The sequence below is a fragment of the Trichoplax adhaerens genome, genomic scaffold (assembly GCF_000150275.1).
Source record: "Trichoplax adhaerens TRIADscaffold_12 genomic scaffold, whole genome shotgun sequence".
In the NCBI taxonomy this organism is placed as follows: Eukaryota; Metazoa; Placozoa; class Uniplacotomia; order Trichoplacea; family Trichoplacidae; genus Trichoplax; species Trichoplax adhaerens.
In genome coordinates, this window is record NW_002060954.1 from 1223438 (window position 1) to 1248639 (window position 25202).

The window sequence follows — 25202 nt, forward strand, 5'->3', positions numbered from 1 at the left end:
TCGCAGGTTCTTCACCACCTTCGAACTTCAGGGCCAAGTAAATCACCGTATTGGGGGTCTTCGACTCATTCCGAACGAAGAATTAATTTATATCCAAGTCTACTTTATTGATGGGGTCAGAGAAGCTATGCTAATCAAAGGTGCGCCCTGAACAAAGGAGTCAAGCAGAACAATATTCTCGATCTTCAGGAGATGCTGCACTCCACTCACACATACGTGGAAAGCTTCAAGTCCGCTCTGGAGAATATGGATTTGCCCGAATACTGAATTGTAATTGATGCCTTCAAGAGACCATATACTGAGCACCACCGACAAACGAGGTTGCTTTAACTATGGTCGGAGAAGCGAACGGAACGCGCGACGATCAACTCATTTACGCATATGCGGCTAATAAAATAGTATGTATTGTATAATTGAATCATAAAGTGCGAATTTAGGGCGTGTATACAGATATTTTGCGTGAAGTAATAGACTAACACGTTTAGTGTAGAAAAGCCCGGCTACGCTGGGTTTACTCTGGCTAATAATCTATAAGTGAACGTTGAAAGTTTAATGATTTAAGAGCCTAACAGAACTTCTGATAATTCTATTACAACGTTCACGGGGTAAGTGGTATTTGATGAGTACTTCAAAATGTTCAATTACTGTCTATCAATTTCGTTATTAGCTCAGTTTTTAAATTAAGATGCATGGATATCAAACATTTCTGATCAATGAAAAGTATGTAGTGGTTATCCAACTTATCCTCTTAAGCTACGATCGTAGTGTTGATAAGACTGCTTCTTTAAAGAGATATAGTATTTGTAATACCTTGACTACAGCAGTAAGAAAATTCAGCTGGTAGAGAATAATGATTATAAGTCAAGAAGAATGTTAGTACGATATTATGTTTGTCAATCCATTTACTTAATTAAAACCCATTGATGAATGTTACATACATAAATTACTTATGAATGCTGATATAATCTTCAGTAATACTGCAATGTAAGGAAATTAATACGTGAACTTTAAAAGTCACAAGTCTGCAATCACGATAAAATTAATTCATGTTCTATGACAAATGGATGATATCCTATTTCTCTTTCATTTACAACGGCTTTACGTATATATATATAATACAGTGGCATTAATTGAGTTCGGTAATGATTAGTAAAACTAGTCTGGTAATCAAATTTCATATTTTTTTATCATCAGTTGTCTTGTCGTAGAGCGGGCAGGGTTAAACCAATTTATAACCATAATCTAGGGTATTTTTATCGCTAACATGATCGAAATAATGCTTGCTTTATAATTTGCTGTAAATTGAATAACAAATAATTAATATAATCAGTAAGAACGACGGTAACCACTATAGTAGATGAGATCATAATAGGAATTATTAGGTACACTAGTATGCGATAAATAATTAAGGAAATGCTTAAAATTTCTTATTATAAACTGGTTATACAATGTTACAATAAAATATCCACTCGCAATTTAGCAGTTAAAGATAATTGCACCGGGTCCTCCATCTAAAATTTAGTACTAATAATTCCCTATAAATCACAATAGAATATACGCGAAGTATGATTTAACTATTATTAAGGGGTTCTGAAAAATTGTGATTATTCATTAAGTCAGCTATCGTCAAACATTTTCGGTACTGTAATAATTTCGATATTCGTTCCAAGCTAAGAATAAAAAGAAATAATATTCGTAAATTAGATTTACTAGGATGACCATATTGAATTGTGTACGTTGTAATAGTTATGAAAGTTAAACTAACGCATAAAACTTATCGATATATCAACGTTGCTTCTGTTAAATATGCTAAGTTAACTTGTATAGTGTACGTTATTAATTCTGACTTGAGTAAAATTTTATATTACCTCGATTTACGAAAGAAAAGCCTTGAAATTCCTGTTGATCAATGGAGTCAAGTGTACTATCGCCGGTTGGTGTTAATATGGGCTTTTCATTTACAAATTCTTCATCGAAGTTTGAACAATCATATCTATTTTTCTGAAGATCAAGAAAGAGCTTTTTAATGAACTCAGCTGATAATAATTTGTAACGTTATGATAATTCCAAATCATGTAATTACGGGTATAATAATAATTGTTGCTTGACTTTCAAATTATAGTCGCTGTGCAAAATTTTACTATGGAACCGAAAATTTTAAATACTTCGCTAGAGTAATGTATCGAAGCCCAGCATTTGTAATTATCGTTTATCCCTCAAAATACTAATAGCAATGAATGAGTGGCTAATCAAGCGATCCTCTGCGTGATTATGTTTGCTCGATATTTCGTGGTAACTAAAACATGATCTAAAGTATTTAGTCACGTAGGATATGTATGAAGAATAGTACTGTACGGAGGGAAGAGAGTGAGCTTGACCTTTATCAACATTGTTTTGTCAATAGCTATGTTTTGGTTGAATTCTCTGCGGCTAATGACTATACTGGTAACTCCTGTGAGGTCAAATACTATGCTAGACTAATTTGATAACCAAATTTAGCTGTGAATATGATCAATACTAATATAAATACCTTTGAAATGCGATGATCAAATGACTATTAATTGAAAAGAAAACAGCGATGCAATGAAGATTTGGGCTTATTATATTTATAGGACTAAGAAATAATTTTTCATGCGGAGTAAGCTGCTGATTTATATTACGTTAGATTTAAATTTATGAATTTGAAAAGCAATAAGCGCAATTTTAGATCTGTTTATGGGTTCTTAATTGAAGATAAATTTCGTTACCAATATTTAGGGGTTGGTTAAATGAAATAATCTGATATCTTTATAAGAAATTATAATTTTTCTTCAATACTATATTAATATGAATGTCATGACTACGATTCCAACTTTTTATATTTACCACATTTGGGATGACAGGAGGTATAACTTCTCTTTTTTCTAGCTTTGCCCAATTAATATTAGTAAAAAACGCATTATCTCGAATTGAGTTCTCATCCTTAGAAAGCGTACAACCTAGTCTTTTGCCAGGATTTTTAATCAATAACTATAAAATAAAGTATAAATTATCAAACACGTGTTATAATTGCTTACAATAAGATAGAAATTGATAAAGAGATAGCGCAGTCTACATATAAATCAAAATGGAATGATATATTAGCCAAAGATATCATTAAATTTTTATTTACTTACGCCTTTGAGAATACGGAGAGCTTCACGGGACAGCCAAACTGGATAATGAATATCATTATGTAGAATGGATTCAAATAGTTCTTCTTCGCTATCTCCTTCAAAAGGGGGCTAATAAATTGTTGAAATAGAATTATTACTAGTCTGTAATCATTCCTACAATATTTTTCTTGTATTAAAATAATAAAAATTCATGTTAGTCCTACCTCTCCAGCTAACATTTCATACATTAACACACCTAGCGACCACCAATCCACCGAGAATCCATAGTCAATCTCTAGCAATATCTGTCATGGTAAATAAAGTTAAAAAATTTAATATTTCAGTTGACTGATTTCATTTGTCTTAGTAGTTTTCTAATAATGGAAAGATTTAAAGAATGTATTCTTTTCAAGTTATCTGTTATCATACCTCTGGAGCGATATAATCAGGTGTCCCACAAAAAGTTTTAGTCAAGCAGCTACCAAACATATTTTCTTTACACATACCAAAATCAGTTATTTTTATATGGCCTTCACTGTCTAACAGCACATTGTCAAGTTTAAGATCTCTGTAAGAAACAAAAAACAAAAGATTCATTTTCGTTATGTTGTTGGATGTGCTCTAAAGTTCGATCAGAAAATGATACTGCTAGGAGTGATATTTAATGAAGTAATTTGTAGCCTAAAAATTGAATTAAGGTTAGCTTTAGTTAGTTTTAAAAATATTTAACATAAATTAAAGCAAATAAAATGAAGTAGACGAACAACACAAATATATTCATATAGTGATTATATAAGATAACATGGAAAAGCTATCAATAGCATATTCGTCTTTAGGGTTAAGAGAAGTTACAACCTTAAGAGCGAAAAGCTATCTCGATTATTGATTACCGGAAGTTAGGAATAAATTTAGCCAATGTTACATTGAGGGTCAAGGCATACAGTAATAAATAAAGTAAACAGAACGAAAAATTTGTTACGAGTATAAGCGTCGATTCTTTGCTAACCTATAAATAATTCCATTTTGATGCAGAAACTGCAAGGCTAGGACAATCTCAGCCGAATAAAACCTAAAAAGCGTTCGGTAGCAAGTTTTATAGTTTCCTTAGATTCGATTGTTGAGTAAGCAATGCTTAAAATTATGTAACAGAGGAATATTGCGCAAAATTTCCATGTAGAGAACCTAGTTTTTTCTTCATTAAATCGGCTATATTTTTGGATTTGAAACATAAGATCTCCTCCATTAGCATATTCCATAACATAGAAGAGTCGATGCTGTAGATATGAATAGGCAAGAATTTAGTAAAGTGAACCGAAAGTAGAATCAGCATACATTTAGTAAGTTAACTTTAGCAATCATAATTTTGAATATTGATGCATAAAGAATACAAAATTAGACGTTTACTTCACTATAAATGAACGTTCAGCTTTAGAAAATAAAGCATTAAATAACTAATATGTAACAGAAGATGTAATTATCTATATCTTAAGATTGAAGAGACAGAGGCATTACCGTAGTTTGAAATGAACAATATAGGCCAACTAGAAAAGGGTGTTTAATAGATAATGCAAGTATTCGTCGCTCCATTATGGCGCATTCAGCGTCGTCGTCTTGTAGAACTGATTCCTTTCTTAGTATCTTAATAGCAAAGACGTCTCCCGTACTTTTTAATTCACCAAGCATTACCTTAACAAAATTAATAGGTTATTGGAAATAGCAATGCTTTGCTCTATCACCATTACACTTATTCAACGATCGAAGTAAAAAATTTTAAGCTCGATTATAAAACTATTATACTTTGCCAAAGGTTCCGCGGCCAAGAACTTTTAAAAACTTAAAATCATCGATCGAATGTATCTTTTTGTTATCCGCATGTGTTTCTAAAGTATCAAGAAATAGCAAAGATATCAAATCCGTATGTATTCCAGATGTTTCAGTACAAAAGTTACATTAATATCTTAATATCTTTTAACGAGTATTAAATAAGCGAATTTTCAAAATCTTCATGTATTAATTATTCATTTCTCAGACTTGTACAAGACTTGCTGTATATTGATTATGCTACCTTATTTTAGCAAGGTGGTCAAATTTTATTTACAGCAAATGAATCAATGGAGCAAAACTAAAATCATCAGTTTGATTCAGTCGTAATTTAAATACGAATGTATTTCATGATCTTTGTAAATGTCTTCGAAGTTATTAACAATTGAATATACTAAATCAAGAAGGTTAAACATTAGAGATTTACATTTAACATACGGAGCATTGGGGTAAATAGTTGGGTAATAAAATGAATTTTTTATAATTTATTGTCAATAATGCTTTATTATTGCACTCTCCTTACAGATGGGCTCTTCATGTATAATGCGTAACTAGTGTGTGAGTTGTTGGCGTCCAGTATATCATCGCAATAATGTAAAACGGCAGGACAGTGTTATTAGCGTTAAAAAAGCTGTAAAAGAGCACGTTTCATTGAAAAGAAGGCTTCTTCTCTCTCTTTTTTCACATATTTAATTAGCAATGAGTATCAAATAAAGACAAGCCCGTGATACAAGGTATGATTCTACTTATTACAAATTGATATGAATAAACGAGAGAACGATGCAACTAACATTATATTTGCTCTGTTAACTGTAAACAAACTTAAATGAGTGAAAGTATTGCTTTTCTTCAGGGTGGATTAATCTTAAAAGAAATAAAATGTTTATATTTATGGCACTAATTTATATCAATCGATACACATATTTGGAACGAATTATTAAATATCGTCGTATTCCTGCAGTTGACGCTTTACTTTACTTCAGATTTAGCAATTAAGAATATTACTGCAAAAAGTTATTGACTTATTACTAGTTTGGAACTCATTTAATGTTGTTTACATCCTTTATCTTACTTGCCTTATAGGCAATCTCTGCTGTCAGCAACTACTAGCTTGGCATGTAAATTGTAAATTTACATAATTTTGATTTCATGTGCGCCAAGAATAGCTTAGCGAAAGTACATAAAACCGGTGCTTAAATGTTTTATTTTCCATTACTTTCTTTTTCTCAGAATTCTGCAATGTTCATTGTATTTAATGCTGTACCATATCAGTCTTTAAGGTCAAGATCGGGTACTGAAATTTTACATAAAGTAGCTTAATCTATGCCTTTTATTAGTGTTATTTGGTCTATTGAAGACTATTGGTACTATACTACATTAGTGTGATTTCATAGAGCTTAGATTTAGGTTCCTTTAACCTGTAAACAGTTAAACTCTATAGTGAAGCACTGCCACCTATTGCTGCCATATTGCTTGTGCATGCACAGTGCTTGATATTGTTTATAATTAAATTTGGTGCTATTTAGTATATTGTATCTTCAGCTAGTGATATACGGGTAATGGATATTAGATATTAAACGTCTTTTGAGCAAAGTAAATTACAGTGCTTAAAATTTTGGGGCGATAATACTCGGCTACGTGGATTGTGTATAACATACGCGTATAATGTATACAAATGCCATATAGATATTTTTATATTCATTAATAGATATGAACGTTTTGGGTATAACGCTCGGCTACGCCAGATTTCGTGGTTAGATCATACAGAGCGAGTAACCAGCAAGTAAACTATACTTTGCAACGGAATAGAAGCTAAATTTATTACACTATAGCAATTCTTAAGATCTTCTCTTACTAGCAGCTCCAACTAATCCCTCAGAAAATATTTTTAGCTTAGTTTATCTATTACCTCTATCTTTAGATTCCTCATCATTTGAGCTGTCCGATGAGTCATGAAATGGAGAAACAAGCAGTCGCCTTTCGCCTAATTGTTCATAATTAAGTCAGTAATGTTTTTCCATACTTGGAGATCAGAGTGATCATGGAGTATTCAAAAGCAAAAGTCTTTTAACTGAAGCATTAAAATTTAGGCGGAAAAGAGTGTTTTCATTGATTTTAACATTATACAACATGCTACCCAATCTTACTTTTTGGTGACGGTGGTGTGATAACTTCTCCTGAAGTTTTCTTTTTGACCGGTCGAATACTCTTTCCATTCTGATTAACAAAGTAATGCAAATGTAAATCTTGATGTAGTTTTCAAATTTGACCGAACTGAAATTAAAATGCCATTTTAAATATACCGGTTTTTCATCGGCAGAAGAAATTGAATTTTTGTGTAAGAAATCACTAGAACGACCAATAGCCGCCAAAGCTGCGCCGACTTGTGCTTTGTTAATGCCGCAATCATTTGGAACATATTGAATACAACGGAAGTGAACATTTCTTTTACATTCTATAAATTTTAAGCAAAATCTTAGATGGGCGCTCAGTGATAGTGAACCTCAAGTTAAATACTGCTATTACATCTACGTTAATAATTGTAGTACATAATCTGATGCGAAGCTAGGAAATTTGCTTCTTATTGTAGGTGCTATATAGCATTTATGATTAGGAATATACATAATAGAGTACTATGACATATTATCACAAAGTGATCAGATAAATACTTGTCTTACTTTTCTTAAATAATACATTTGGGATTTGTTGATAATTAACTGACTACTCAATATGCTTGGGTTCAGATTTTGTCTACGAGAGATTAGTGATTTACTGTAACGTCTTGATAACAGGAAGATCATCTGTATTTGGAGTCGTACTATACATAGATGTCGGAGAGGATAAACCTGCAATTGTAGTAGTTTTAATTTTTATCCGCTACAAAAATCGATTTATAGCTTTTGGTGGTTATTTTACTGAATTCATGTTGAAATGGAGGTAGCACAGATTTAGTGTTAAAGGCTTTATTATGTGTATGTTAATACTCTAGATCGATAGTAAGATACCTTCAAAAATATAAATTGCTACAATATCGAATCTTTGAAAGGTAAATTACTGCCCTATAGAATTATCCATGGCATTTATATAAAATCTTCGAGTAAGCTCGATTAAGATATTTAGATGTTTCACAACTATTGAATTCATGTAGGTATTGTTTCATGATTAATTCTAATAATTCATAAGTGCAATAAAACTCAGAAAGTCGATTTTTTTATATTCTAGAGTACGAATATGGTACCATTCGTAATAGAAGGCTATCAGCTTTTCGTTTTATAAGCTTGATAATTATTAGAAAATATGAATCGTACATATTTAATCTTGTCAATACGAGGGTACCATTAGTACAGAGCTTTGGACATCACTTTTTATCAAAATAAAGTTGATTACAAAGTATAATAATTCTCTAGTATGATCAGACATCGTTAGAAATTAGTTTAAATATTAAAAGTGAGAAGCATATAATATTGCGAATCTGATAGAATATACAGATCATTACCATCAGGCTAGAATCTAGAAACCTTTTACTCTACATCATAATGCTACTAGTCGAACATGGAATTATTTACCTTTACATTGCTTTCCTTGACGGAATAATCCGTACAGTAATGAACCACAATGATCACAAAATGCTGGAGACCGATAACTATGCGTTGCAAAGTTATGCGGAACGTTGATATTGAAACCTATAGTAGAATCTTCATCCTATTTCGTCAATAGGGAAAGATAAAAAAATTTACGTCAAAAGAGTACTTAATTCTATACAAATATCTTAGATAATACCTAGTCTGTCCTTTTTTATGGCAAGTATAGCCAATATTTACGCAGTATTCGATCTACTTAAATACTCGTAAATCAATTTTTTATTGAAAACTATAATAAGGTAATTTTAAATTAAAAATGACTCTAAAGGCAGAAAATTTGACATAACGTAGCTATATTTCCTCAAAAGTGTTGTAATTGGCGTAAATCTATGTTTTCATAATAGTATTTACCTCTGGCAAATTCGAAGTGCACTTAGTAACTGTAAGTTGATGACATCGTTTATGGACGACAATTCGACAAGCTACAAGAAGATAGGAAAGGTGTTCACAAATTCGATACATAGATAAACTTAACTCCTATAAACAGTGTTCTATATTATCATAATTCGAATTAATCACGGCATTTTAAGTATTTTAGTTTTGTGCCTATCTAAGGTACACCTAGTCATATAGTATCTTCGAAAATAACGCCTTACATCGACATTGGTATCCTTGTCTTCCGATAACTCCCCTTTGATGTTAAATAAATATTTTGTGAAAAATTGAAAAATATTAATAATTAATTTTTAAAATAAGTAGTAAAAGAATATAAAAGAGCTAATTTAATGCTAGTGATGAATATTATTTAGTATCAAGAGAAATGTTTATTCAGAGCTCAGCGATATATCTCTGAGGCAGTAATTATTTTATGCCTTTGTTATGTGGCATAGTACGCAAATAAATGTCTATTGATTTACTGACTATCCAGTAAAAGCGCTGGAGTCATGTAGAAATTTTTATCAAGATTCTAGTATATAAACTTAGGTAAACAAAATATTTTTTATATTTGTTAAAATATTATCAGGGTATCAAATTAATCTTCGAGCAACAACGATTATGAACTGCTTAGTGCAGTAGTATGAAGCTAAGATTGTAAATAAATAAAACGTGTACGGTAAACGTCGTAGGGATGTATAGTAGTAAATTACGTTCGGTTGAACGTAAATTAAGATAATGTTCAGATTTATTGGTCTAGCTTTGAAAAGGCATGAACTACAGAGAAAATAAATTAACCGATTATTGCATCTTTGGCATATAGTACTCATACGGATTTAAAATGATTTCAGACCTGTAAGAGTGAAATCTATATCGATTTCTACCGTTCAAACAGTTATGATTTTCTGTTTGTGCAATACAAGTACGAGAAAATTTTAAACGTAGCATTTAACATCTGTTAAAGGCTGATGATATTTCAAATAAATGTACAATATGGCTCTGTAAAAACTCAATTTTAAAATTTGTGAGTGTTGAGTGTTTAAGGGCAAACGCAGAAGTTTACTGTCAACAACTATTGAAAATTTTAGTGTCTTTATAATATTATAAAAAGAAAACTGCGTATTTTTCATCACGGTATAAGCATATTATGTATGTAATAAGAATATCATGGGCACAATATCAACTATGATGGCATATCCGAACAGTTTAATGTTCTAATAATCTTATGCCATGTAAGAATTTCGGATCAGATTGTTTCGTATTTCTTGATTGACTTAATGCAAAAGGGGACTAAATCACGTTATTATTGGTAAATCTTGGCATACCTAATGTACTGTAATGTTGATACACAATATATATTGGTTGATACATAACTACATTATTGCTTTCCGTTTTCAAGTACTTTTGAGAGGACAATTTTGACATATCCAATTTCATATCCCATAGTATGCATTAATGTTATTTACTATACTATATCATTATCATTGCGATATTCTGTAGTTAGGACTAAATGACTAAAAGGCCATGGTAGGAAATAGTGCATAGCTTGAGTGGAATCCGAATCTGTTATTAATTTAGCTGCGATAAATAAAATAATAAGAGTTGCATTTTTTATCATTACCAGAAATTTTATGGTGTATTGAAAAGAGGTTTATATTTAAAAATATTAAAATTGCAAAGAACATAATTCCAGATTTTGTAGGTGATTGAATAGGCAATGCTATACTTGATATTTTCGTTAGCATTTATAAAATAGAGTTAGAACTAATACACTGGGATTGAGCTTATATTAATCGATCAAATCTAATTAAGATGCGGTAGTTGCATATACCTGGCTACTTCTAATCGTACTGATATTTAACTCTAGAAATCAACTTAAAAAATGAATGGAAATCGAACAATATTATCATCGTATACAGTAAGAAAGGGGTTTTCCATTACTGGCTAAGAATCAATTGTATTTATAGCGAAGATCTTGAATTTTGTTCATAATGTATGGAATAAGGTTAGGTCATATACGAAATGTATTATCAGTTACTGTCGTAATTTAGCTAAATTTCAGGTTGAGATATAATTATCTAAATGATAAATCCTGTTGTGTCATATGCTTTATGCTTATAGTCGTGATGTATCTAAAATTTCTTTCTTATAATAGTAATTCAATATTAGGATGAAAAAGTTTAATACCTGAAGTCTTATAGTAAGAGCTTTTAATAACATTAATATAGAGTAGGTCTATTCAGCATTAACTCAGTATCTTTGATATAGATGGCTACTTGAGACTGGTTTTACGTCAGGTTTGGTTGTTAAGGTATAAATCATAATCTTTCACTTTTTCTCTTTATTAATACGATAATAGATGTGCATCAGAGCTTTGAAGCTGAGCTGAGCAAGGTTAAGATTATACGTTTTTAGCCATTGACGATAAGTACTACAAGCTGTAAGATGCTGACAATGTAATTAGCTAAAGCTATATGTCGTGTATATATATATTCTTTCTCGTTATAACTATTAACAAAGTTAGTATGCGATGCCAATATGAAACAATTGCAGAAATATGGCATGCATTATTATGTCGTAATAAGATTGATGTTACGGAAATTTTTATAATAAATAGCCATTTTTTACACTTGCTCATATGCAGACTACTTAGTGCTATACAATTTCCGTAAGTAACTCGTTTAAAGGTGAATGAAAGCACGGCATAAAACATATCTCTCTATCTATGCTTGTCTGTGACATTACTATTGTCTTAGCTATATCTTATTGATCGAAGCTGAAATGAATTATAGTCAGCCATTTACTGTTATCTAGTATGTTACTGTCGATATCAGTTAAAATAAGACCTACGTCAATACGGAGAATAAAATTTTTAAGACTAGGAGCAACTTTAAATCATGAGATAGGCTCAACGTATTCATTCTCATATTAGAAATTATTAAGTCAACCCTAATTCCTAAAGTCTTATTTGAAAGGTAAAAAGTTTCTCGTAATCTGACTTCTTTTATTTCTTTTATAATTTAGCACAATAACAATAACTTATGCTAGAACGATTCTAAATGGATTTACTAGATATCATAACTATCATGCCAACGTTATAAAGCAGAAAATTAGAAGTAATATGTCGACACATAGTAGCATAGAGGTGGCTATGTTAATTTATCAATGCTATATAGGATCGATATATAAAAGTAAGGGAATGTAGTGCCAGTGTATCACCTTACCCTATCAGAGGATATTACTAAAAGTGCTATTACATTCATTTCCCAAGTACAGCAAACTATAATGGCATTACGAGTACAATTGGAGCCAAAAATTAGAGGAATTTAAGATTTTGAATGTTAGATGAACAAATGGATTTAAATTAATCATATAAAAAAGCATCCATTACGTAAGAACATGTACAATAAAACTGAAGTATTTTTCAATCTTCCTACGGGACATACAAAAATGGCAGGTTAATGTCATGATCAGATATGGGTAGTTGAAATATGGAAAGTAGTCATAAGCCGTCTTCAATCATTCCCTCCTTATCTATCATGACAAATGATTGACTGTTCATTCCAACTGACTATTACGTTACTTCAATGCTTTAAAAAAAATTGAAATCATTGTCTTGGTTTATATACTGTAATATGAGTCATGATAAGACCAATTGACGTCATATTTTTCTCCCTTCCGCTCCGATTATTTTTCGTTGTTCTGATATATACGAGTATACGTACAGTAGCATTTTATTGTAAATGATTTTTTTGTGATACTTGCACTCAAATATGCTATGTGGATATTCACTTTAACTTACACGTACTCGTATTCCGTCATGATAATAATGGTCTTAAACTACAGTACATGCCTTGTAACACTATACGCGTATACGATATCATTCACTATAATACAGACGTTGTACTGTACCATGATTAACATCTTATCTAAGACTTGACTGCAGAAATAAATTATCAAGTCTAATTTTGAACGTGATGGCGGTGGGTCTTAAGTAGCATGACGGATGTTTGGTTTACATGAGTGTGAAATTTCAAATTAAATATTGTATTGAATAGACGAGCAAAAATTTTGGGATATGAAAATTACAACTGATTCCTAAGAGAAGATTTTCTATTTTTCTTATACAAAGAAACAAAGTAGAGTAATGGTTTTATCAAATCATTTTGAGGTACTTTTGCCTTTCATTTCAGAGATCATTAAGCGTTTTAAAGAAAAGGCTTCTGTTGCGTTAAACCTAGAATAAATCGCTGTCAATAATGTAGGATAGAAACTATTATTATGATCACTTAATATGATCACTAACTATCCTAGATATAACTTTCAATGCGAAGGCGATTTCATTCATGCCACCAACCTTGGTATATTCGTTATTACTTCTTACGAAAAAATAACTTGGGTTTAAGAGAATATCATATTGTTAAGATAAAGCAATTTTGCGTCTGTATACTGCTTTTATTAATCATATTCATCATACTATACTTTATCTTTCTCTCTTGCTGTTCGCTAATTTTTATAGATTTTTAGTTTCATTTATGCAAAGGATAATAAATACCGTAGCATATAGTGGCGATAATAGATTTTTGGGTTAGCAGAATTCTATTTATCATTATATTACAATTGATATTACTGTACGATTAGTCTTCTATTATAGTAATGATTAAAATCGAAGTTAAAATCTTACTGATTTTACTAGTCCCATCATCGCGCATGCCAAGATTATGGATTTTTTAAAGAAAATGTCAATCTACATCTTGTATACTACTTCGTAATGTTCGTAATTATTATATTTAGTTTAAGTTTCAAATTACGCCCTATTTATCTAGTTATGTAGGTTGTTTTCTTCTCTGATTAAGTGAATTTCCTGTAATTCGAATCGAATAACTTGATTAGATTTTTCGGAGCATGTCCTGTCAACAAATAGGTACGAAGTTATCGAAATGATTCTATACTACTTTTCAATCATTGGCTTCAAGAGTGTGTGCATTATGTCCTAGAATGAATGATTTACTCAGCAATAGTATTAGATGTGCATATTATATCTCTCCAAATAATAAAAATAAATCATCAAGCGAGTTTGTTAATCAGTAATGATGTCAATGAAATAGCCAAACATTCAGTTGAACGATGTGCCACTAGTTCTGATTTGGCTAACGATAGTCGTAAGATGTCTATTCAAGCACTTTATCGTAGATAGCGTTGCAAGAACTAAAGTATAAAAACTAAAATTATTGGCTAAACTGTTCATTGGTAAATAATAAGTAATTAGAATGAGAATCTGAGAGGGTAAATAAATGGTTTAGTTGACCGCTAACTCTATAAATAAAATTAATGAACATGGAAATAAAAGATTATCAATTTGCTAGATGAATTATCCTTGATATTGCTTATTTTTCCATATTACAGTTAAGAGTACTTTAATGATTAAATAGGAGAGCCAACTTACCAAATAAATTCTTTACAATGAGAACAGTAGGTAAATTGACGAAAATAGGTAGCGACGAATTGATGACCACATATCTCATGAACTTTTTTGCGCTTGAAAGCACCTTGACGAGTCCAGGTATGGTGCTTAGTTAATGGGGTAACACTGTTTATCGACATGATGTTTAATTTAAAGTCTTAATCGGAACTTTCCTTTTTCCACTCAATAGCAAGATCGAGGGTGATATGACGTTCTTATTAACTATTTCTTGACCACAACTAAAAAGTAATTCTAATTGATACTAGTTCAAGGAAGACTTAGGAAGTAAATTTTCAGCCAAAATATAGCGATTTAAAGGATCTAGGCGATGAAAATATAAACAGTAATATTAGCAAGGCAGCGGCTTTTAATAAAAATTTATACAACATTTAATTCATTGGTTTAGGTATTTAGTAATCTTGACGTTTTAGACTGGAGAATTCAGGATTCTACGTGCGTGTACTCTCATATGTAGGCAGACTATATAGATAATGGATAGTGCGGTTACAAATCTAATATTTTCGATAATATTAATGGTTTGGATCTTGTCTTCATAAAGTATCAAAAACAATCATAGTAATCAGTTTCAATTGGGTTTAAAAGATATGCGAGACTTCCTCACGTTTAACTAATCGATGTGCGTATAATCTCGCTCTCATCACTCTGATCAATAAGCAAATGTTATCTTATTGTTGTACTAAATGTTTGTCTTTTCTTCTTCTTATTATGTCAACTTGACTTCCTTGTACTTCTTTGAAATTCAAGTCGCCACTTGAATTCGAGTCAATTATAGCAAATGTAAGTTAGAAGAAAGTGAGAAATCGTCAATAATAGAGAAAATTTTATATACACTAGTCAATTGATTGCATGGCACACTGCAAAACGAATTGGTTTTAAACATTCTAAAACGCTAATAATAGAATAGTTATAATACTTAGTTTCTAAAATGTAAAGAGGAAAAAGTGTTGAAACTGATTTTTGTGTTGCATGTAAAATTAGTCAGGTAAAAAGTGAATTTTTGCATTACAGTACTACTCGTATAAAAGATAAAGATATGAATCTATTTTTAAATCGAATGATCGATTACAGTATGGTTACTCCGTTATTACCTTTCAATACTTTCGGTGAAGGCATGGAAAATAAAGCGTTCAAATAAGTTCATAGATCACTAAAATAACGATACACAGAATCTAAACTCAGTTATGATCTTAAATGCGAGGTGTAATCGATTGTTATCGTCATTTCTAGAGTCAATGCTTGAAAGACTGGGCTGAAATGAATGTTGGTTTCTTAGCAATAACAATTCGAATTATCTAATCTATTATGCACTGTATTAGAAAATAGATTAGATCTCTCGCATAGTGAGTACATTTGATGAAGAAATTGTGAATGTAGGAGCGACTTACCGTTGTATCTTTTAATAACAATAATCTTCTAAGAGTAATTCAATTATTAATAGATGGTATCATCAACAATTGCACCAGCACTGAAGTTATAAAGTAGAATTTGTTCTCTTTTTCATAGCACATTTACTCAGTCCGCAATTGAGTCTACTACACTTTAAGATATTTTAGTAACACGTATACTGGTTGTGCAACGCTTTAAACCATGGGCAGAAAGCCCGCTGTGATACGGTGAAAATAACAATGATTATGTACACAGTCTAATTTGGTATCACCCTTTCTATTGGTCTATTAAGTGGTATTTGTAACAATAGAACAAGAAGTTCAATTAAGAACTACTACTGTACTGTATAAATTCTTTTCCATGACAATACTGTATCAGTTGTACTGACGTTGTTATAATTTTACAATCCTCTTGAATTGCTGATAAAAAATTCATCTTATAAGTGAAGGACGTTCCTTCTAATGACTAAGATATAATACATCCAGATGAATAAGGCATTGTCTAATATTGTATTTCGATTCAATACTGTATGAAGTTTTAGAAATATTCTATTGTTATGCTACACCATATTTACTGTATTGTATGGCGTATCACATATTATTACAGCGAGTAATTATTATTGATCAAAATTTTTATCACTGTATAGAAAATGCTAGGCATAGTAAGAGTCTAAATTTAAGTATTGACTTTATTAACATGTATCATAGACTAGTTAAGTATGAGTTAATTTAAGGTATCTGCGCCTTGTTGCTGTCGATGTCATTCTATAAATGTAACAGTGGTGCCATATGAGTAAATATAGAAATAAACTGCTATGATATAAGATTGTATGTATGCTCTAAAAATGAATTATCTCGTCACATTGCACTGGTTAGATCAGCACTTAGAAATTTATATGGTAGACATTAGCCAATTTTTAGGTCTAGTCTAATGATCCTATACATATCCAACTCTCTCTGAATTCTTAGTAAATAAAAATAAAAATAATCGCTGCCAGCATCTGCAATTTTTTTTACATTTTTGGGGGTTTAACTTTCAATTATAAAAGTTTTAAACATTAAATATAGTATTTTATTGTAGGCGTTTGTTTCAGTCAAAGAGTGTGAAAGCGAAAGGTTTGGTTAATGCTGTCGTTCTGTAAGTCAGATTCTCTCCCGCTCTCATTAAAGTTTATTTTGAACTGTGATGTATTAAACATATCTCATAATTTAATTTAAATCAAATTCTAAACGTGCCTTGTAATTTCAAGATGATGTGACGTTGAAATTAGATGTCAGTAATACGCCTCAGCCACTATATACAGTACATACGCGTACGTTGTATATTATATCGCGTGTGATTTGCGACATTAGGATAATCATGCTGGAAAAGGGTAGATGTATCAAGGTAGCCGTTAAACACAAAAATCCACTTCATTCATAATAGTATTATCGGTATGTTCAATCATTTAATACTCATAAGTAAGAAAGCCTTCCACACTGTATAGAGAACTGGCTCACACCGTTACTTTGGCCAATGAAACTATACAGTACGACGTACTGTGCACTGTACTGTACAGTACAGTACTGTAGACAAAGTGAGTTCGTAAGAACTGTACAGTATTAAGTCGGCCTACAAAGTAAGTCGGGACCGGATCGAATCTGTCAATTTGGTCGAAATCCAATTTATCTGCTGTGCAGTGTACTGTATTATGTACAGTACTGTACTGTACATAGTACAGACAGTACAGTTCAGTACAGTACACTGAGTACAGTACAGTACAGGTGTACAGTACTTAGCGCAGCACAATGTACTGTACTGTACTGTACTTTATTTTTTAAAGATTATGCTCTGTGCTAGACTGTGTGCAGTACTGTACTGTACATTGGACACTGGATAGTTGATACGAATCATACGATGCCGTCAGTGAGTTGAAAAGAATCTGCCATCATGGCTGCCATAATGAATAAGATAACAAATTTTATTCACAGTTACTATATTTTATCACCTGATCAAGAATTAGACTTGCTACGAAATTTAGCTATTGGTATGTTCGGCCTTGGTGCTTGCACCTTACCTAGCCTAATGTTTCTGACAGCACCGTATGGAAGATATACTCGTGATGGCTTTGGATACACCATTAATGGCAAGCTAATGTGGTTTATACAGGAAATGCCTTCTCTTTTGATACCGATTATCATGCTATTTGAGGACGATGCCGACCAAATACATAACTTACCAAATCGCATCCTGCTAGGACAATTTTTACTTCATTATACTCAAAGGTTTGTAGTTTGTATCTGTAAAGGACGTACAAATATTACTATATGTATTTCACAGCATTTCTAAATGATTTACAATTACGCATTTTTATCTCTATACTGTACTTACGTACTGTATAACAGAACATTAATTTTCCCTTTCCTGTTACGTGGAGGCAAGCCGACTCCGGCAATGGTTGGGCTTATGGCTACCTGCTTTTGCATTTATAATGGTTATTTGCAAGGAAGATACTTAACAGCGTTTGCAGTATACGATAGATCATGGCTAGCTGACCCAAGATTTATCATTGGTAGTTGTCTCTTTATTGCCGGTTTCTGTATTAATATTCACTCCGATCATATTTTGAGAAATTTAAGGAAACCGGGAGAAACGGGATATAAGATACCTAGAGGCAAGAAATGCTCAACCTAATACTTGCATATTAACCGTAGCTCTTTCTATTATTGCATTTTTGAATGAATCTATAGGGCATTGTCAACTATTCGTCTAAGCTTCTTCTCCCGATCTCAGTACAGTACTGAATATGAAAGATTTATATATTCTTACAATAATATGTGTTATAAAAATAATATTTCGACTAAGAGAGACCTCATGCCCAATTCGTATCTAGTGATTGCTATGCAGTATTTTTGTATGTATATGTTATACACTGAGATCAATATCTTTCTTATACCTACGTTATCTTTTGTGGGACTTAGGTGGCATGTTTGAATATGTATCAGGCGCCAATTTTTTTGGTGAAATGCTGGAATGGTTTGGTTTTTCCGTTGCCTGTTGGTCTTTACCAGCAGCTGCATTTGCGTTTTTCGCTGCCTCCAACATTGGACCTCGAGCTTACCATCATCACAGGTAACGCAATATATTAATCGTTGCTGTTGTTGGTAGCGATTATGCGATACCTCTACAATGCCATTTGTAATAGTATCATGTAAAGAGCTTACGTTTTAGTGGCTATTTTTAGATCGTAATACCAATATAGATTATTATTTCCTTAATTTATAATATAATTTATTTAGCTTACCATCGTTACTAGTGGCGATTATACGATATCTCTATACTGTACTGCCTAGAGGCCCTTAAGGGTCTCTAGTTAAGGGTCTCTAGTACTGCCATTTATATTTATACAATGTAAAGAATTTATACCTTAGTCGCTATTTTTTACACCATTACAGATCATATTGTCTCCTTAATGTATTTTAGCATATTAGCAGACTTAAAGATTTTGAAACAAGTATCATTCCGTATTTATATTGAAGGATCTTTTTTTCATGATTCAGGTATTATCAAAAGAAATTTGACGATTACCCAAAAGAACGTAAAGCGATCATTCCCTTCATCTTTTAATGCAGCATGGACTCTAGTTAAACATCCTGAAAGTAGATGTCGCTGTGGTACTGCGGTTGCGGTTATGCCAGAATTTTACGTACAGTATACAACATCTGCGAATTAAAGTTTAAGGATCTAATCATCTGGAAAGTTCGAATTTAACAAATTTAAGATATTATCCTTTAACTTAATTGGTTCCGTTGAGTGCTCTAAATTCCATATCACATATGTTAAAATACCATAACTGCACTGTTTGCTACAATATTCTTAGTATAAGACGCTATCGTATAATGAAATATTATTGATACTATATTTATCAAACTACTGTCACAAAATATTAATACCTTAGCTATTCAATATCTGTAATGTAATCTTAATTTTTCGCTTAAATTTATGTAAATGTTTGCAATATCACTTGTACAATAAATCACAACAAAGACGAAATGAAATACACCATACATTTTATTAATTTAGTAGTAACCTTTAGGTAATATGAAATGATAAGTTTACGAAAAGTGAATAAACTCTATCATTAGTTAAAAAATAATTTAAAAATTAAAATTTTATCATACTACTTCTTACAACTCTTACTTTACCTCCACTTAGATGAAAAGTGTTCGTTCTAATATATTAAGGTATAGTTCACATAATCAAATTTGAAGGTAGAATTATAAACGATTCAATTTAGAAACAATTAAAACACGTATAGTCTGATCAAAAGATGTACATATTGATAAGCCCTCTTTATCAGAGCTCCAATCAAGAGAATTTATTGGTTGTGTTGAAATAGTGACATTTTGTTGAAGATTAACGGAGCCAATGTTTCCCATTTCTATGCCATTATTATCTTTAACGCAGCGTTGAGATGGATATGAACTAAAACCGAAGTTCAAGGGACATCGTTAGAAATCATTTGCGATGTTAAAATGGATTACTATTTATAGATTATTAAAGTTAGTTGCGCTCATTTTTCCAGAGCTACTAGTAATATTGTATACTGTTCCGTGACTGTTACACTATAGTTATAAATAACGCGGATTATACAATTACTGTAGGGTTGTCATACGTAAGTACATACTATTTCCATAGGAATAGCGATCCACTTCCACCACCAGTTATAAAGATATCCCTATTTTGAGGTAAGTGTTTACCAAACCAAACAGTAGATTTATGCGCCTAATAATATACGCATAGATATATTAGTTAGTAATAAAACATCCGTAGGAAGCATTACTTATTTAGTGAGGGTAATGAATTGCAGGACGTGCAGTAAATATAGAGTAAAATTTGTTATAAGGAATAACTGTATGTCGTATACAAAAATCCCATTTTCCACGCTTTAAACGTGCTGTAAGTAATAGCTACAGATATCATACTTTTTCTGATAATCCAGCAAATCCTTTTTCTGGATGTTGAGTTCGTAAATCAAATACATGAAATTTAGATTCCAAAGTACAGGCAAGGAGCTTATTCATCATGATGTCTTTTCGATCAAACTCTATGTTACATATCTAGACAAGCATATTATATTCGCTAACATCAAGTCTTTGAATCGGTTAAGGAATAATAAAAAGGGCTTCAATTACATATAGTAGATATATTCAGTACGAATAGGTGCCATGTACTACCCAAACTTACCCCATTTTTTAGATTGTCTTCCCATCGAACAGACATGGTTCTTAAATCAAATAGTTTAATATCTCCATTATCGTAACCAGCACAGACACACCTTTCTGATTCAGTGTATGCATTTCCGAAAGCTACTGTCCAACAATCTCTGTGATCTTCACCTTCAGCTGGACTCATTGCCGCTACTGGCTTATCATGTTGACGAGTATCCCATACTTTAACACTCCCTAATATAAAAAAGCAAGAAGACGATTAAGAAGTTTACCTAAAGATAATTCTAATCTGAACAATTTTTATTCATACCATCGCGGCTGCCTGTCACAATTTCTGGAGCACCTTCCCCAATTCCCAGTCCTGCACAGCCGTCGATACTGTTAATAATCTCCTTGTGCCCTTTCACGGAATATACTGGTGTATGCCAATTTTCTAGATCCCTAAGCAAGTCATTAGTGGAACTTAAATAACTTTGTACAATTTCGGAAAGTGTTCGCAAGTGGCTCAATTTCAAATTTTATGCCGTTACAATATTTTCTTGAGAAATCTAAGCACCTAAATGACATACCATGTCTTTAGGTTTCCATTGAAGTCGCCTGTTGCTAGATGACGACTGCGCAAATTGGAAGCAGCAAACGTACCGCATTTGATTGAGGCATCTTTATTCGTCTAGCGGTTAAAATTGTTAGTGGAACAACATTATTACGCTTGGGAATTTCACTGGCTTATTAGTGTTAAACAAGCATTAGTAATCTGTAAAAATATTGATACACAAGCGTACACTAGACCGTGTTTTATTGTTGCTACTATATATTTTAATGTTTACCTTACTCGCATTTATATTTACTCGAAAGGCTATCACTACCATAAAGTTAATTCGTAGTAACGTACAATAAAGCGGTAGCGTCGCTGGGCATTCGTAAATACCGACACCGGATATAATTACAGTATCAGTAAGCTTTAAGTTTGCGATGATCAAGTATGTAGATAAACAATAAATCTACGTATATAGGCGCATATAATATATATTTTAGCATCAATGACTATTCGATTACCTCTTTCAAGAGAACTAGATCACCTTTACTAATTTCGTAGATTTGCAAGGTACCATTTCCATTAGGTCTCGAGCCCATCACCACGAAACGAGCACTGGAAGGTATCCATTTTGCATCAAATAAAGTGTAATCCAGCCCCTTCTGCATATGGACAATAATCTGTGGTTTATCCATGGCTTACTAGTAGCACAGTCGGAGGTGACTCCGTAGTCCAGGAATTAAATAAACTGCTTTACTTGCTGTAGGCCTAACTTGTAGTCTTGTACCGTGTCTAGATTTTTAACGTTTTAATCGCAGTACAGTATGATTTTCAAACCAGTTGTAAATTATAACTTGCACGCTTCATAAATGTACAGTATACAGTAACTGAACAGTACAGTACAGTAATGACGAACCCTCAACTCAAGCTCTTTTTACCTCCATGGTAACGTTACAGCTAGAGGCCCTAGACTAGAGTCTCTAGTTACAGCCATACAAATGAAGTTCTGTACAGTACAGTACAGTACAGTACAGTACTTTTTTGGGTGTGTACAGTACACTGTCCTGTACTGTACTGTATTCACTGTACTGTACAGTACAGCAAATAGTACTGTACTATAATATTGTACTGTACTGTACTGTACTGTAGATCAGCGCAGCACGCTACAGGCTGCAGTCTGCAGATCAGTATGAAAGCATGTAGCTGCACTTGCAACTAATTTATAACATATTATTTTATTTTATTTTGTTCGAAGATAGATAGTACACAATATCATAAATTTTATAGTATACCACTACTGTACTTCATTGCACTACTTACAGTAGCTTACTAGTTCATTAATTAATCATATTAAACTAATTGAAGGCATTGCAGGCAAGAGAACAATGTACGGTATATTTGCAAGTTTTCGGCGAGGATCGCAGTTGGAGAATATTACTCTTCATGCAAGAGATCTTTCATCCAAAATATCTCCATCTATTGCTAGAATTCTGAAAGATGCCAAAAGAACTAATAATGGCAGAAAGCATCCAAAGATTAGCACTCTTCAGTTAGCTAGAACAAAGAGAAAATTTATACAACAAGGTAAGGAATGGCCTCAAGAACCCTTGCCTCCACTTAATTTAAAGCCTTATCGCAAAGGTCACAAATGGGAGGAAGCTAAAGCTGCAAGGTAAGAGTGTGTACTGTATTTCGAGGTTGTTACCGTTTCTTATTCTCCAAATTCTGTGCAGTACGATTGGTATATCGCTATAAGTACTGCAGAACAAACTTCTACTAAAATTAAACTCTCAAGAGCAGCGAATTCTTAGTCACAATATAATTTACATGCGGATATTGTACAGTAATTAATTAAACTACTAATACTGTAGGTGAGTAAGCTCGGAGAAATTCTACCTTCAGTACCTTTTAGATAAGGAAGTTCTTTGCGAACTGTCACTGCGACTTTGCAACACTAATCGACACCTTTGTTATGTCTTCTATCAGAAAAGTGACTATAGCTGAAAACATGGCTAAAATGCCACAAATGATTGCAGAATACCGCGAACAGGTCAGGGAGAGGAGAGAAAAATATAGAAACAGAAAAGATGCTGCTAAGAAAGATCCGAATCAACCCGAATATGTTCAATATTTGCTAGCAAAGGGTGTCAGATTAGCAGATATCGCTGTTAAACTTGGTACCCAAAATAAAAAAGCTAAGATTTAATGTTGAAATTAGGCGTTACAGTAAAATAAGTTTTATTGGTTACAACTGAAACATCTCTACTGGTCTTACAAACAGAATTTTTACAACGTTATAACAACAATTATAGGATCAAAGATTGTCAATCTAATATTACTTTACAATGTAGAAGACCTAATGTCTCTGACTTTGACAGTGTTATAGATGTTCTAGGTAACACCCGTTTTTACTTACTGATCTGCACTGCTTAATACGCAGAAGCTACTGTGTTATCTATCCGCGGCTACAACTGATTTACCATTCGTTCGTACTGCTGGTCTGCATGTAATACTACAAGTACTCGTAATTACTGATAATAATATTACAAATTTTGATATTAATACGAGATATCATGATTTTAGGTTAGTATTTTATAACTTGAACTCAGATTGCGCCCTGTATCTACTTCTAAACACAGTACAGTACGTCACAGTAATACTGTCGTATACCTTATCTATCTCAGCAGTGTGCTGCTGACATGATGTTTTGATACATAACTGTGATCTACTGTCAGCTTGAACAAGGAAGTTAGCAAAATTAATCTGATTTATTTTAGGATTACCTCTTCGCATTATATAGTATATATATATTCGCGTGCTCAATCCTTCACGGTATTACGTCGAAACTGTAAGCTAATAACGTGATATGACTGCATCGTGGAGATTGCACTGAAAATGGTTAATAAATTATATTCACAATCAAGACTAATGTTACCTGGTAAGCGACAACATTCATGAATTCCTCCTCATTTAAGTAGTAAATAGGCGTATTCATTGATTCAATACGCAAACTTTACTCCACATACAGTATATCAAATCATTATGTTACATTGGGATTGCATCCCACATAGTAGGAATACAATTTACGAATAAGTTTTATTGAAACAAATAGATTAAGCAACTAATACTGATCTATGGTTGCATGATTCGCTGTTAGTTTACTATTAACTGAATTTTAAAATTTGACTCCAATATTGGCACTTTTAGTGCTTCGATACGGTATATGAGTAACATGACTAATATGAGATGATTTATTGAGTTTCTTTTAGGGAGGGTAAATAAGTTCAGTACAGTACTCAGATGACTCACCTAGGCTTCTATAATTTGACAAGCATTCGATGCAGATTAGGCAAAATGAATGATTGATTTCATAGTAAAATTATATAAATACGTAAAGGTATAGACTGTAATGCTGTATGCTCAGTTAGGGAAATTGTGAGTCAGTGATATAAACATACAGTACAGTACTGTATACTGTTATACAATTGCCGTCAAGTAAATGCACAGTACTGTACAGTACAGTACAAGCACACCTACTGTAGACTGGATAACAGTAACAACATGCTTAACATCAACATTAACCCTGTACAGTATATCACTTTTAGAAACAAAAGT

At 32.3% G+C, this 25202-nt stretch overlaps 4 protein-coding genes across 4 annotated transcripts; 2 read left to right on the forward strand and 2 right to left on the reverse strand.

The window, feature by feature from the left end:
• Nucleotides 1-1836: 1836 nt before the first annotated feature.
• Nucleotides 1837-14575, reverse strand: TRIADDRAFT_30067 (uncharacterized protein; the record flags this gene model as incomplete). The annotated part of the gene is made up of 14 exons (XM_002115889.1): nt 1837-2001; nt 2866-3009; nt 3156-3263; nt 3359-3439; nt 3564-3702; nt 4141-4203; nt 4317-4408; nt 4647-4820; nt 4932-5014; nt 7114-7410; nt 8522-8657; nt 8948-9018; nt 9193-9227; nt 14418-14575. 14 exons carry the CDS (start codon nt 14573-14575, stop codon nt 1837-1839), a joined length of 1746 nt encoding a protein of 581 aa, XP_002115925.1.
• A 3196-nt stretch (nt 14576-17771) lies between these two features.
• Nucleotides 17772-19448, forward strand: TRIADDRAFT_59840 (uncharacterized protein; the record flags this gene model as incomplete). Its single annotated transcript, XM_002115748.1, has 4 exons — nt 17772-18106; nt 18227-18393; nt 18803-18953; nt 19382-19448. 4 exons carry the CDS (start codon nt 17772-17774, stop codon nt 19446-19448), a joined length of 720 nt encoding a protein of 239 aa, XP_002115784.1.
• Nucleotides 19449-20098: 650 nt separating this feature from the next.
• TRIADDRAFT_30155 (uncharacterized protein) lies at nt 20099-22282 on the reverse strand (the record flags this gene model as incomplete). Its single annotated transcript, XM_002115890.1, has 7 exons — nt 20099-20306; nt 20509-20606; nt 20807-20941; nt 21069-21286; nt 21363-21493; nt 21622-21722; nt 22109-22282. The coding sequence occupies 7 exons, from the start codon at nt 22280-22282 to the stop codon at nt 20099-20101; spliced, it is 1065 nt and encodes a 354-aa protein (XP_002115926.1).
• Nucleotides 22283-22972: 690 nt separating this feature from the next.
• TRIADDRAFT_59842 (uncharacterized protein) lies at nt 22973-23793 on the forward strand (the record flags this gene model as incomplete). Its single annotated transcript, XM_002115749.1, has 2 exons — nt 22973-23259; nt 23574-23793. The coding sequence occupies 2 exons, from the start codon at nt 22973-22975 to the stop codon at nt 23791-23793; spliced, it is 507 nt and encodes a 168-aa protein (XP_002115785.1).
• Nucleotides 23794-25202: the final 1409 nt, after the last annotated feature.